The sequence below is a fragment of the Equus asinus genome, chromosome 16 (assembly GCF_041296235.1).
Source record: "Equus asinus isolate D_3611 breed Donkey chromosome 16, EquAss-T2T_v2, whole genome shotgun sequence".
Taxonomy (NCBI): domain Eukaryota; kingdom Metazoa; phylum Chordata; class Mammalia; order Perissodactyla; family Equidae; genus Equus; species Equus asinus.
The window spans coordinates 40,424,881-40,439,112 of NC_091805.1; the positions used below are offsets into that span (position 1 = coordinate 40,424,881).

The following is a 14,232-nucleotide window of genomic DNA, read 5'->3' on the forward strand; positions in this document are numbered from 1 at the left end:
CCTAATCTCTTTCTCGCCCGCTAAGTGTGGTAGTGGTGACACAGTGGTTATACTGAGGCCAGACTGCCCAAGTCGGAACTCCGGTTCTGACACTTAGTAGCTGTGTGATCTTGGTCGAGTTGCACCTTCTCAAAAGGCCTCAGTTTCTTCACCTGAAAAATGGAGAGGATATAAGGAGGGCTCCACCTTCTGGGGCTGTTCTAAGTTAGTGCACATAAAGCATTTAGAATGGTGTGCGGCACACAATGAGCAGGCCAATAGATATTATTTGCAACTATTGAGTATATTTTATAAATCACTGTTCACAACTTAGGCAGCCATCCTGAGCTAAATGACCAAAATTAGGGCTTCTATTCCCATGTTTATTCTGAGGTTGGTACACGCTGAATTATGGAATTGTTCAAAGGAAAGAATCTTCAACTCCCAAGAAGTCAATTTAATGCGAGTAGTAACTATTTATTGTATTGACATATTTACAAAATATTACAAAGTGAAATACCACTTTAATTCGGCATATTACACAACGGCTGCATACAGGCAAGACAAAGTATATGAAAAACATTTACTTCTGTCTTTGGTATTAGAAATCTACACACATCCGCAACATTCAAAGTTTCCAATACAAAGTATTAAACGTAGACAAAGATGTAATTGGTAACATCATGAAAAGGGGCTCCAAGATCCTCTGCTGGGAAACCCCCAGGGCCACGAAATGCAGCAGGAAGACCAGACACCAATTGTAAGAAAGGGAGTCTACAGGCTAAAGCAACAATAGAAGAAACAATACAAGCTACAGGACCATCCACAGAAGCGTTTCCATTTGTGCGAAGCTGCTCTCTCCACAACATTTGGCTGACAGTAACAGACGAGACGTTCCCGAGACAGAGAGTCGCAGATAAGACTTTAGAGGAAAGAATCCACTCCAAGAGTCCAGCTTGCGGGTATAACTTTACTGTACAGAACATTTTATAAAATCCATTTTTGTGATCATTTACACATATACAAAAACCTAACTGCTTTTAGCAAATAATAATTGTTCTAAAACACAATCACAGTTTACATAATTCTGAGGTAAAGGTCTTGAACCTACCCTATTTGAGAAGTCTAGCTCACAAGGGTCTCTAGAGGGGGACGTGTCCACTGAACATCAGGTTCTGGCACTCAAGTGGGTCGGGAAGGGGCAGGCCACACCCACCGCGTTTCAGAGATGACCCCAAATGTCAGAACTGAATCTTCCTCGTTTGGCTCTGTTAAGTGAATGCTTCTAACGTTTTTTTTTTTGTTTTCTTCAAACATGAAACACTCTCGGAATCTTTTCAGAACATGACTTCTGCTATGGAGAAAATATTTCAAGAAAGGGCCAAGTTAGTCTCTTAACTTGACTGTCTTGACTGGGGACTCTGTGGATCCAGGAAAAACATATTTAGACTCCTCACCCAAAAAGCGAATTCTTGGTCAAAAAAAACGCACCACAGAAGTGATCTTCCCACCAGTTAACACAGTGCAGAAAGGGCCTGCAGCTAAGAGCCTCAGTGAGAAGCTGGGAGCCCACAGGGAGGAAGAGCAGGGACGTGACCCTCCTTCTGTCTCAGAAATGCAGAAAGGACCCAGCTGTACTTTCCTTCCAAAATCCTCAACAAAGTTGTTTGTGCTACTGTAAACGCTCCAGGAAAATGTGGGAATCCACAAATACGTCCCAGGTGTTTTCTGGGGAGGAGGAAAAGGCATATGTTAACAGACGTCGCTTCCATAAAATGACTAACTATAAATTCTAGTCTTGATCTGTTCTGTAAACAATGCCACCTTCCTTGGGTTCCTTGGGACTACCTAGAATGCACCGAGCCAGGGTTACTTCATAAAGTTTAGTGCATTTCCAAAATAACCCTACGAAATCATCAAGGTTGTGAAGATTTAACAGGAAGACACTCTCTTTTATGTACTGTTTTTTTTTTATAAAGAAGTTTGCAAATATAATCAGGACATCAAAAGAATAATTAAAACCCCTCTGGGATATATCACTTAGGAAGCAAACCTGAGCATTTGCCTCTTCTATTTTATCACGAGTCACATCTGGGGGTAAAAGTGTTTGTCAGGCAATGAGTCACCCTGTGAGGCAATTTAAGACAAGTAATGCTGCTGGACCTTTCCATTAAGTTGCCCAAATGGCAGAACTCTAATTTTTCTTCCTGCTGGGAAAAGTAAAATTAAACTTCTGCTTTGCTGTATCTTCAAAAATTCTGGTGAATGGCACGTGGGAAGAAAGTAAATATGCGTTAAACATTTACTAATGGCTGACATTCATGGTGTCTAACTGGATGAAGTAAAAGGAAACATGAACGAATGTGTTTGCAGGGCTCTTTGGGGAGGAAAAGCTTTTGGCTTTGCCCTGGTCCCTGACAATGACAGACTGGCAGGCTGTTTCTTGCACAGCTCTAGGCAAGCCATTAATCTGTCAGTACCAGCATCTTTAGAAATCCCAGCATTAAGACTTAGGAGGGGAAAAGGAAGGAGGATGTTGAATAGCCAGAAATGCAGCTTTTTAAACACTTCAGTTAATTCACAATGCTATGCAGGCTTCTGTTTATCCCTTCTCTGAAATTTCTGGGGCAAGGTGCAACGCTGGATTGGAATTTATTCATCCTCTTCTACATATGTGGATGGAAACCAGCCCACCTGAAAAAGAAAAGCAACCAACACAGCAATGTGACTTTGCATCTGGCACCTCAAAGGGTTGAACAAACAGCCCACTTGGTTTTCTAACACCCCGATTAAGCTGGGGTTTTACGCCCATGGCAGGTGAAGAAGATTGGCTTAACTGCTTAGAAGCCTGATAGAGGGAGCGATAGAAACGGAGGAATAAAATAAGCATAAACAGTGTTCTAATCTGCTAGCACACAAATAAATATGTAAATTAAGTGTAATATGGGGCTCTACTACTTACTGCTTCCTATTTTTGCTATAAAACAAGATATAAAGACAGAGGTACTTCATCCATTCTTTCTAATTTACATCAGCAGCTCTCACGGATGTTTTGTACTCCATCAAAAGTTTATGCTCTGGGCTAGGAACTCAAACCCTTTCCCAAACAGGAAGCCATCAAACTTCATTTATGCCACTATCATATTCATTCAACACATTTTTCTTGAGTGCCTATTATCAGCAGCAACACCACCAGTCTCTGGAGCCAGGGCTCTGTGGGGTGACGGCTGCAATGCAGTACAGGGCCTTGTCCCCAGGACCACAGTGGGTGCCAGTGACCGCCCTGTCCCCTTCATCCACTGTGCACAAGCACATAGAGGGGACAACTCACCCTGCCATTTACTTCTCCTCTCCACCAGCCGTTTGCACTCATCTTCGTGTAAATCTTCACCACATCTCCTTTCAATAAGGACAATTCTCGCATATCTCTTGCACAGAAGTCATACCGAGCAATGGCAATGCCCAGCACTTTTGGACTTAAGACTGTAAAGAAATGATCGGGAGTCAGAATTCATTTGCAGTTTAACAACCATAAGAACCTAATCAGATGACTGTTATAGATGCTATCAAAATGCACAGTCGTGATTTCATTACAGACTAGTGATAATGGCACAGGAGCTTGAAAGCAGCAGAATTGCTGTTTCAATTCAATCAGGCGTAGTTACATGCATTTCAGAAAGTTTAAAGAACCACTGTTCTGTTTTCACATTCTTCATAAGAACTTCAAAACAAGGACTAGCGTTTGTAAAAAAAAAAAAAAAGTAAATAAATAAAGCTTAATATCTAAGGAGATAGAATCTAAAATTATTAGTATAAATTTCCTAATCTATTTCTAACTTCTAAAACAAAGGCTTTATGTTATCTTGTAACCTTTTCAACTAAGACTTAAAACAACCAAATATTTTGCTCTGAAAGCCCCCTGTTGAATCCATGTCATCACTTCTAGTTAAATGGGACTTCTTCCCCTAACCAGCCTTTTTTTGTCAAAACTATTTGTGGATAAACTTAGTTATTGTTTTACATATAATTTCACTTATGTGAAGAAGCTTAAATCAAGTTTCACAGAAAGAACATATAAACGCCATCCATTTATCTTTCAAACAAATACTGCCTTATAAAAATCTTTCCTGAAGTATGTAATCAAAACCAAGATGTCGGAGTGTTCATCTTCTATGTTCAGAGTTTTTTACGGTGGGAGAGGAGCCGACTTACTCCCTGCCCTCCCCCGCCCTGTCCTGAAGGGAACACTCCTTTCAAGCTGTACGTTTGTTTGTCTCCAGTGTTTCATAACACATTTTATATTAACTTCTCCACCTGTTGCTCCTTGGGGTTATAAAGTGTTTTCAATTATATGTTCAGTGATTCTGAGAATCACTCACCTGGGATCGGTGGGAACTTTATAAACCTTTATAAACCTTAAATGGTAGAGGAACTTAGTATAAGAAAAAGAAACAAGTGAGAAATGCCATAGTCTGTGTTTTTAACAGTTCCCAGTGCCCAGGCAGCCGCAATTATGACTTGGGTGACCCTGGAAGAGCCTGTCCACTTGGAGACAGGGATCTCTGCCCTATTATTCAGGGCTTTGCAATGACAGAAATTTTTTTAGTCTCCAGGTGTCCATCACAAGAAAAACGAATAGCAATGCTGTAGATTTCAGAACTGTAAAGGGAGTAAAAATAGGTCATTTTATTTTACTGTTCAGACACAAACCACTTTAATAGTTTTCTTACTGAAAACCATCCCATTACTGGGGCACTACTCTTAGAGTCAGCGCACATAAAAACACCCCTGTGACGGAAAAACCCAATCATTATCTTCACTGTGCGACCTTGCACAGGTCTCCTAACCCCTCTAGGCCACATTTTTCTCACCTATAAAATGAAAAGTCTAAACTAGATGACTTCTAAGGTTCTTCCAGTACTAAATTTTATGATTCCATTGGGACTTACAGGTTAATTTTTAAAAATCTGTAAGAAAACGTCCTTTATGTAGCCATAATGTTCTCCCCTACGTGTCACGTAAACAGCCATTCAGGAATGTACAGCCATTAAATTCTTTGGCTAATGACAGAAATCAAGACGAGAATGCTCGTGCACAAACTGATGGGCACAGTCATCCTTTCAAGTAAATATGCACTGAATTTTACCCTTACATTTGGAGACAAAGTTCGGATATTGGTTCTATTTATCTTCTTAAAGGAAACACATAAAAACTGGATTTCTCAACTAAAATTTCTGATCCTCAAGAAAACTAGTGATTTTATAGAGTACTTTGTCCCCCCTTTATACTTTCAGCCCCCACCCCTTTCCAACTTCTCCCCAACAGGTAAAATAGAAAATGTGTTACTGAAATACACAACATGAGCAGCACGCGAAAACTAGAGGAATGAAATGTCGTGACAAACGATGACTTTATGACAAAGAAAAGGAAAGTGCACGGTGGGGATGCAATTCTAGGGACCATTTGTGAGGAGATGTATCTACATGAGAAGCCATACACAGAAGTCAACATGTTTTATTTGCAGACAGAAGCAAGTTGAAAAGACACATAAAAGCAGTAAAGCAGTACCTGACCAGAAAGGAGTGGAAGAAGGGAGAGCAAAGCTGTAGTCTGGAGGAGTGACAAAAGAAAAGCCACAGAACAGAGAAGGGGCTTAGAGAGAGAAAGAAAAGGAGAGAAGCAAAAGAACATTTAGGTACTGGCAAAAAATATCTCAACACAGCTATTTCGTTGTCTACAATCTTAAGAAAATTGTCATATCAAAGTTGGGATATCAAGCTTCGCTTTCACCCATTCTCTCCTGTCACCATTTCTAAATGGAGAACAAGCCAGATTTTTGCATTTTGATTGACATTAGTTCTGCAGTTCAGAGCTGTCTATCCCCTTACAGGGGAACACAGCATACCCACTCCATGTTGCCATCTTTGACCCACCAAGGAGGGTCTTCTCCTCTTGATGTGGCACACAATTCCCACTTCATTACATCAGTGGAGAGGGGGATCCTGTAAATTCTTCATGTAGATATGCTTCACATCAAAACTGATAGAAAGAAGTAAGAGCTGGTAGGGTGGTGTCAATGAGACATGCAGAACCCACTGAAAATTCAAGAAAGTCACTTATACAATTTGTTAGGAACCACCCCACCCCCCAAACAAGCATGTGCATGCCAGCTTATTTCCAGAAATAAAATGTAAACCACTCTGAAGCTTATCATATCTGGAAAAGAAAGTAACTATATCTCTAAATTGTAGGAATTACAGAAAAATTCCATGCGTTTGGACGCTTGAAAACTTTTCACTTTGCTTTTAATAATAAGAGCTCACACTTACCAAATGGTTCTCAAGTGTTAGAAGCCATGCTCAATATTTTATGTTCAGTATTTCACTTAATCATCACAATGACTCAAAGAGGAAGGTACTAATACTATTTTCCCCTTTATATTTGAGAAAAACCTAGATTCAAACCCAGGCAGTGTGACCCCACGGTCCAGGTTCTTGACTGCTGCACTGCTCTGCATCTCCCACTCTGCTGCAGGTACCTCCATAGGCAGTGACAGAACTCTACCCGCTGATACCACAGTGCCATTGCAACAGAAAAGGAAGCCGTGGTCATACATTTTCTCCCAATATTTAATTCTCCCCTCATCCATGTAATAGATGAGTTGGTTGGGCTATGTTTGCCCAGAAAGAAGACAACGTTTCCCATTCTTGCCTCGACTTCAGTGCACCTATATAAGTTCTTGCCACTAGGATACAAACAAAAATACCGTAAGGCAGCTTCTGGTACCTTTCCTGGCAAGGCAGCTGGCACAAGCCTTTGCCCTTCTTTCTGGTTCTTTATTCTATCCTGCTGTCTGGAATGTGAAAGCTACCACCTTGGTCGATGAGAAGGCAGCCCTCACCTTAAGGATAGTAGAGCATGCGCTTGAAGGAACCTGGGTTACCGAAGATTTTATGGAACAGAGATGACCTGCCCTTCTCCACAGCCCTGGATTGACTACTTCCAGGTTTCTATGCGAAAGAGAAATAAATGTCTATCCTGCTTAAGCCAGTGGTTTTTGGGTTTCTGTTACTTGTACCTAGACCTAATCTAAACTCTAACAAAAAGCATTCTATAACCAAGGATGAGGTGAAAGTGGGCTACGCAAACTGGAATGAGTCCATAGAATCTTCCAATCAGATCACTGTTTGATTTGAAAGCCGCAGAATTCTTCCAACGTTAATACTCTTGTCAGGAAGGGGTCCTGGGGCTACCTAAGAAGAGCAGTAGCTCATTAAGGGGATTCCCAGATACCACACAAGTAGACTGGCCAAGGGAATTGGAAGTGGCTCGGCTGTTCTTGGAACCAAGGACCTTGGAGTCCCCATGTATGCGTTGAATGTATTCATGGCATTTTTTCTGATGAATGGTCACACATCTTTACTTTTTTTTTCTTTAAAGATTTTATTTTTTTTCCTTTTTCTCCCCAAAGCCCCCCGGTACATAGTTGTATATTCTTCGTTGTGGGTCCTTCTCGTTGTGGCATGTGGGACGCTGCCTCAGCGTGGTTTGATGAGCAGTGCCATGTCCGCACCCAGCATTCGAACCAAAGAAACACTGGGCCGCCTGCAGCAGAGTGCGCAAACTTAGCCACTCGGCCACGGGGCCGGCCCCCACACATCTTTACTTTTAACCCACCGTGAAGTATATCCTTGTTGATAATCAAGGTTCTTTTTCTAATCCATTGCATGTTCTACATTACATTTATTTTAAAATGCAGTGGTACGTGCCATTACAACTAATTTTACAACCTGCCTAATTCAGTTACTACTATGCAATATAACTGGTTTGTTTTAATTTCCTTGAGATCATGCTATACCCACCATTACAGAGAGGAGAGGAAGCCGTCTCTAATTTAATGATAAAAATGGCACACATCTAACTCTATTATTGGCAAAAAATCTGGTGCCATGATTCCTATCTCATGTCTGTAAGAACCCTTCATTCTACACGTTACTTCTAGCAGCTATTAGAATTTTCTCCTTGAACTGTTTTCTAAGTATCCGTCCTTGATTCTCTCTCTGGGACTATTTTATCCATAAAGTAACAAAAGAAGATTGTATTTCTCCAAAATTTCTAATGAAGGCAATTTAAGTCAAGAGTCTGAAATACAATAAGAGATAAGTTAGCTCTAGAAGGAAGAAATAAGAAACCAATGAAAACACAATTAAACACAATTCACATAATCTCAACAATAGGTAGATATATTACATCAGATCACCTCTCTCTAATCTTAGAATATCTAACATTCCTGAGGTAATGGACGTATGAAGTAATGAAGTATGGATAACGCCTCACCAAAGGGCTTGAATCTCTGTTTCAAATACATTAATATCAGTGTGCTGTCCCCTCTCTCTTATCTAATCCTAAAAACCTTATAAGCATTTGCATTAATGTCAAGGAGGTACAATAAGAATCTCCTTAAATCTGATCTAAAATATTATAATCTTAACTAAATGGTAGCTCTTCCCCCATGGTTAGGCCTTGGCTCCTCTCCTGGCTTCACTCTACATTAATTTTTTCCCTAATGAATGGAACGGATTCTTGGCTATCACTTAGCTCCTCACCTGAATTGCAGTCTGATTTCAAATGTTTTCATGACACTGACATGAGCTACAACCATTATCTCTGGTTCAACTTGTCTGAAACCAAACTCATCGTCTTCCTCCCTGTAATCTAGCTCAACCTCCCACAATTCTGTTCTTTTTTTTTTTTCAATGGCTCCCATGTTCTCTTTGCAAACTATCCTTGCAAAGTCAGTATAAACTGTTTGGTTATTCCTGTTCACTCTCTTCTTCCTCTGAAATATGAAGTTCTTCCTACACTGAATTCTCAGCTCCACCACCCCAATCCAGGACTTACGCCATTTCTAAACTAAGACGACCACCTCCCAATTGGTCTTCTTGCTTTCAACCTTCTCTCTTTCCACTCTATTCTAAACACTACTTTAGCTCCTCTCTGTAAACAGAGATTCATCATTCCTTTTCCTATATTATGAAATCCAAACTCTTGATCTGAATTCCACGACAATTCATAGTCTGGCTGCATCTTGCCTTTATAACCAAATCTTCCGTCATTTTCCCACACAAATTATTTTCACCCAGACCAGCTTCCTAAAACCCCCTGAGGCCCTCAGCTTCAGTTTCAACACAAAACCTCTGCTCATTCTGGAATGCTCCTTCACTTTGCCTCTACTAACCTTAACCTCCTTGTCTCCAAAGTTCAGCTCAGGCCCCTTCCATGAGTCTTCCCTGACTAATCCAGACAACACTTGTCCCCTTCCCTGTCCTTTCTAGCCATCTGTTAGGCACTTACATCGTGACTTCCTGGCTCTGCTGTTTAATTACCATACGTGCTCCTGCGTTGTATCTTCAATTAGTCATTGATTCTGGAGAGCAGGGGCCAGCTCTTATACTGCTTCTGCATCCCCACAGGATTAGGCCCAATGCTAAGCAACAGAAGCTGCTCAACGGACAAGTATCCCAGCAGGGTATTTAATTTTGCAAGCTCCTTATGTCTCCTCCTCCTATTACTTTAGCTCATCTTTTGCTCACTTAACTGCACAAAAAGATGTCCAACAAAAGCCGGCACAACAAAGAAAAGAACGTGAAATACGTTCAGGTTTTAGTCCCCAGGATCCCTGAGAGCCATAATCTATCAATGATATTCCTACAATAACTGCAATTTTTCCTAAGATGATGTACAGCTGTTAAAAACTGTATGTCTCATGGCATTAACCATACCGTATGCCTGAGGAATCTTCTTAGGAGTACAAGGTTAATCGGTTTCTCCTGCCACCCAGTGTATAGCTCTCAGGCAAACATTTTAAGGATTGGCAGGGATGCTTTCTCCTTTTCTACACATTGTAGCATGACTTATTGCTGCCATTCTTCCTATACATCAATTTTCACTGCCTTCGGGTCCTTAATTCTCGTGAGCTGGCAAAAGAGCATTTGAATTCCTGCTACCCATGGAGACAAGAGTATAAGATAACATGTTTCCCTAGGAAATTATGAATTGAAATCTAGACGTAAGCGATGTCAAAATAAGGTATTTGATAAAAATATTTTGCAGAATGGTTTAACTTGCAGAATGTATTTACATCCATAACGAGAACACATCCACCTATTTCTATGCACATCTACAGATACATGGTCTCCTCATCAAACTCCTTCTACTATACCAAGATGCCACTAATGTAAAAATTACTGGTAGGTGCACATCCTGGAATGGAATTAGAAACAGCCGAGTAACAGTGACATTCAAATGGGCTGTTGAGGGGATTATTATCGCCTGTCTCTTTCATTCCCTGGTAATGTTCACTTCACCACCTAATATTATAGATAGCTTCTTGAGAGAAAGAACTCTTTTATTCATATCAGTATCCACTGAGACAATATTAAATCAATGTCAAGACCTTTTCCATTGAAGTAATCATTTGCAAACTGTGTACTAAAGTTAAGGGCCTAACTTTCCCCCTTCCTCAAACACTTTCAACTCCTTATTAGCACAGACAAAGGAGAACCTTGCTCAGAGAGACCATCACATTCTGGCAGGTCTCTCTGGCTATTTTTCACGTATTTGATACCTGGCACTCAATTGGGTTAATCTTCATGGAACATTAGCAAATGAGTGGCTCATAGTGACTCAATATTTCTCATTAGGAACTATTAAGAATTCAGTCAAATATTATTTATCAACTTTTCCAAGTTAAACAAACAAAACCCGAAGTGCAACAATCTCTAATTGGAACAAGTGTTGTCTGTTAAATAAATAACTTGAGAATACAAACTATCAGCATAGCCATAATCAACTGATTGGCAAATCATTAGTGAACATTATTCAGTTCTGAGACTTGACTGCGAAGATACAGCCACAGAACACAGAAGTATGTATTTAAAAAAGTACTAAAAAAAAACAGTGTTTACAGTAGAATAAAAAAGTACTAGTGAATTGATATCTGACATCTACACTTTTGTTGTCAAGGCTAACTAAGCATTGTTTTAAAGTAATATGCTCTGCCTTGATCAGTCTATTCATGTCCAGGAGCCAATGAAAATCTACTCAATTTTCAGTAACATTTGAAATTTGTAGACAGTAGAGACCAAACTCAATCAATACTCTTCCTTAAGGTACTGGTTATCAAATCACAAAGTATTTTTGAACTACCAATTAATGATCCAATGATCAATTACATGTATAACTAAACATTACCCTAAGCATTTGCTAATTATTCTCTGGGATAGACATTACCTAACGCTCAGCTTTAAGTTGTAACAACCACATGTGTTCACATTCATTTATGTAGCAAAAAGTTGTTAGTAAAAATATCAGACAATTGAACCATCCGTACTGCGGCTACAGTGATCCCTGAGAGTTCTCTGCCCGGTGGCGGCCTAGAGGCTTTCCTGAAGAACTATGTTCCTATGTGGGACGCTTTGATGAGTGATCCAGGAGGTTCCTTTGACCAAGATCGTCTACAGATGGTTTAACAGTAGAGCACATGCTGAGAATTTACTAAACGTTGAACTTAAATTTCTGATCTTTAACCTGGTTTTATTTTAGAACTTAGCCATATCTTCTTCTTAGACTCCCAGCAACGTTCATAGACATGGTATCAAATATCTGCTCCTCCATCTCCCTCAAATGTTTACTGTTTATTGTATATTTTATATATTGTCACTGAAAAAAACTAGGAATAATTCAGATCGGTTTTATTTGGTTGAATGCTGACAGCTGGTAAATGGACAAATCTCCTTTAATCTGAAATTCAAAGATAAACTAGAATTATTGTGAAAAATAAACAGCTACTTTGTATTCAGTGCTGCACAGTATAAACATATAAAGCCATTAACAACAACAAAATGAGTATAAGGCCTTTCCTTATTATGGAAAATTAGATCACTTGACATTTCTAGGGATTTCAGATTATTTTTAGGATTCTAGTTTATCAAGATGTGAATTTGATTCTTTTTAAATTCTTACTCTTTAAAAATAATTGGCAGACATTAAATTACTAATGTGCAAGTACTGTGCTAAGGTGCTATAAGACATATAACAAATAAGACAGAACATGTGAATTCAAAGAAGCTTACAAATTAGTAAAGAGACAGACGTGCAGAAATGATACAGAGATATGGAAATTATTCATTTTGGATCCAGCATGCTACGACTAGACTTTAGGCTCCATTTGAGCCCCACCTCACTCCTCAAAAAATGTCCAATTTTCAGGTTGCTAGGGTCAAAAACCTTAGAGTCATCCTTGAATCTTCTCTATTTTTTTTTAAAGATTTTATTTTTTTCTTTTTCTCCCCAAAGCCCCCCGGCACATAGTTGTGTATTTTTAGCTGTGGGTCCTTCTAGTTGTGGCATGTGGGATGCCACCTCAACATGGCTTGATGAGCAGTGCCATGTCCATGCCCAGGATCTGAACCGGCAAAACCGTCGGCGGCCAAACCTAACCACTTGGCCCCGGAGCTGGCCCCTTCTCTTACTATTCTATCTCACATCTGATGTGTCAGAACATCCTGTTGGATTACCTTCAAATTATGTCACCTATAATGGCTACATGTTGGTCCAAGCCTCCACCATTCCTCCCCAGGATTTCTGCACTAGCCTCCTACTGGTCTTTTGTTTCTATCCTGTCCCCCCTTCCCTATGGTATGTTTTCTAGCACAGAAGCCAAAATAATCCTGTTAAAACTTAAAGTCAAACCGTCTCTCTCCCTTGCTTAAATCCCTCCAATGGCATCCCATTTCTTCCAGAGTAAAGCTAAAGTCCTATCAGGCCTCCTATGGTCTGGCCTCCTTTACCTCTCCGACTGCATCCCTGCTGCTCTTCCTCTTGCTCCTTCTGCTCTGGCCACATTGCACATGTTGTATATGCTCCTTCCTATGAACAGGATGCTCCCTCTCTCACTTCCTTGAGTCTTCACTAAATGTTACTTTCACAAGGAAGACCACCCTGATGTCCTCTAAAAAGAGTAATGGACACATACCTCTAGTGCCGTGTGGTACAGAGAGAAAACAGGGTTTACTCGGGGGACAACACATAAGCAGAGAAGTAGGCAGAGTGCATACAATCTCCCAAACTCTTATTGTCCTACTGCTTCGGTTGGGCACAGATGGTGTGCACAGAACATGGTCAAAGTTCCAGCAGCCTGCTCTACATATTGATAGGGTATTTATGCAAGTTTATAATAACAAAAACTCCCTGTTTGCTATGGTCTAAATGTTTGTGTCCCCCTCACATTCACACGTTGAAACTTAATGTCTAATGTGATGGTATTAGGCGGTAGGGTTTTTGGGAGGTGCTCAGGTCATGAGGAAGGAGCCCTCCTGAATAGGATTAGTGCTCTTTTATGAAAGAGATCCCATGGAGCTCCCTGGCCCCCTTTCCACCATGTGAGGACACACGGCACCTTCCATGAACCAGGAGGCGGGTACTCACTAGACACTGAATCTGCCAGCGCCTTGATCTTGGGCTTCCCAGACTCCAGAACTGTGAGCAATAAATTTCTGTTGTTTATAAGCCACGCAGTCTATGGTATTTTGTTATAGCAGTCCAGACAGACTAAGACACTGTTTGTATGAGTGGTCTTGTTAGAAAACAGAGCTTCTGGAGCCAGTGGCTGGTGTCAGCCCGTTCTACTGTTGAGATAACTTGGGACTGCTGCAGCAGCTTTCTGTCAAGCCACTAAAAGGAGGAAAAATGACGCTCCAGTTTTGTTCCTCATCACCGAGCACCCTACTTAAAACTCTAAGCTGTCCCCAGCACTCCTGAGCACCTTACCTCGTTACATTATTTTTACAGAGCATTCATCAACTTCTAAAATACTACGTAATTTATTTTGTACCTATTATCTGCCTTCCCCACTAGGATGTAAGTTCCACAAAGGCAGAGACTTCTGTCAGCTTTTTTCACTGCTGTATGCCTCCAGCAATTTGAACAGTGCCTGCCCTGCAGTAGGCTCTCAAGAGAGATCTGTTGGATGAGTGAATGTGGGACCTACCTGGGCTGGGTTTGGGAGGGGTAGTTATTGGCGAGGATGTAATAACTAAAGAAGAGATGAGGAGAAATCTTGGATTCACGCAAACATGGAGAACTTGAGGAGGAAGGATAAGGAAAGAGGGGAAGTTAACTGGTAAAGACTGAACTTTGAATAGGAAAATATCTGAACCAGCAAGTCAGGAAATACTGAAATGTTGGTGCTCA

General features: G+C 40.5%; 1 protein-coding gene across 2 annotated transcripts in view; it reads right to left on the reverse strand.

Annotated features, from left to right (window-relative positions):
- Positions 1 to 431: 431 nt before the first annotated feature.
- Positions 432 to 14,232, reverse strand: part of VAV3 (vav guanine nucleotide exchange factor 3) — a 349,793-nt gene continuing 335,992 nt past the window's right edge. For both annotated transcript variants that reach the window (XM_070486950.1, XM_070486951.1), the window contains 2 exons: positions 3,311 to 3,462; positions 432 to 2,673 (listed from right to left, as the gene is read on the reverse strand). In XM_070486950.1, the coding sequence (XP_070343051.1) occupies positions 2,632 to 2,673; positions 3,311 to 3,462 (194 nt within the window). In that variant the 3' untranslated portion in view covers positions 432 to 2,631. The remainder of the gene's footprint in view (positions 2,674 to 3,310; positions 3,463 to 14,232) is intronic.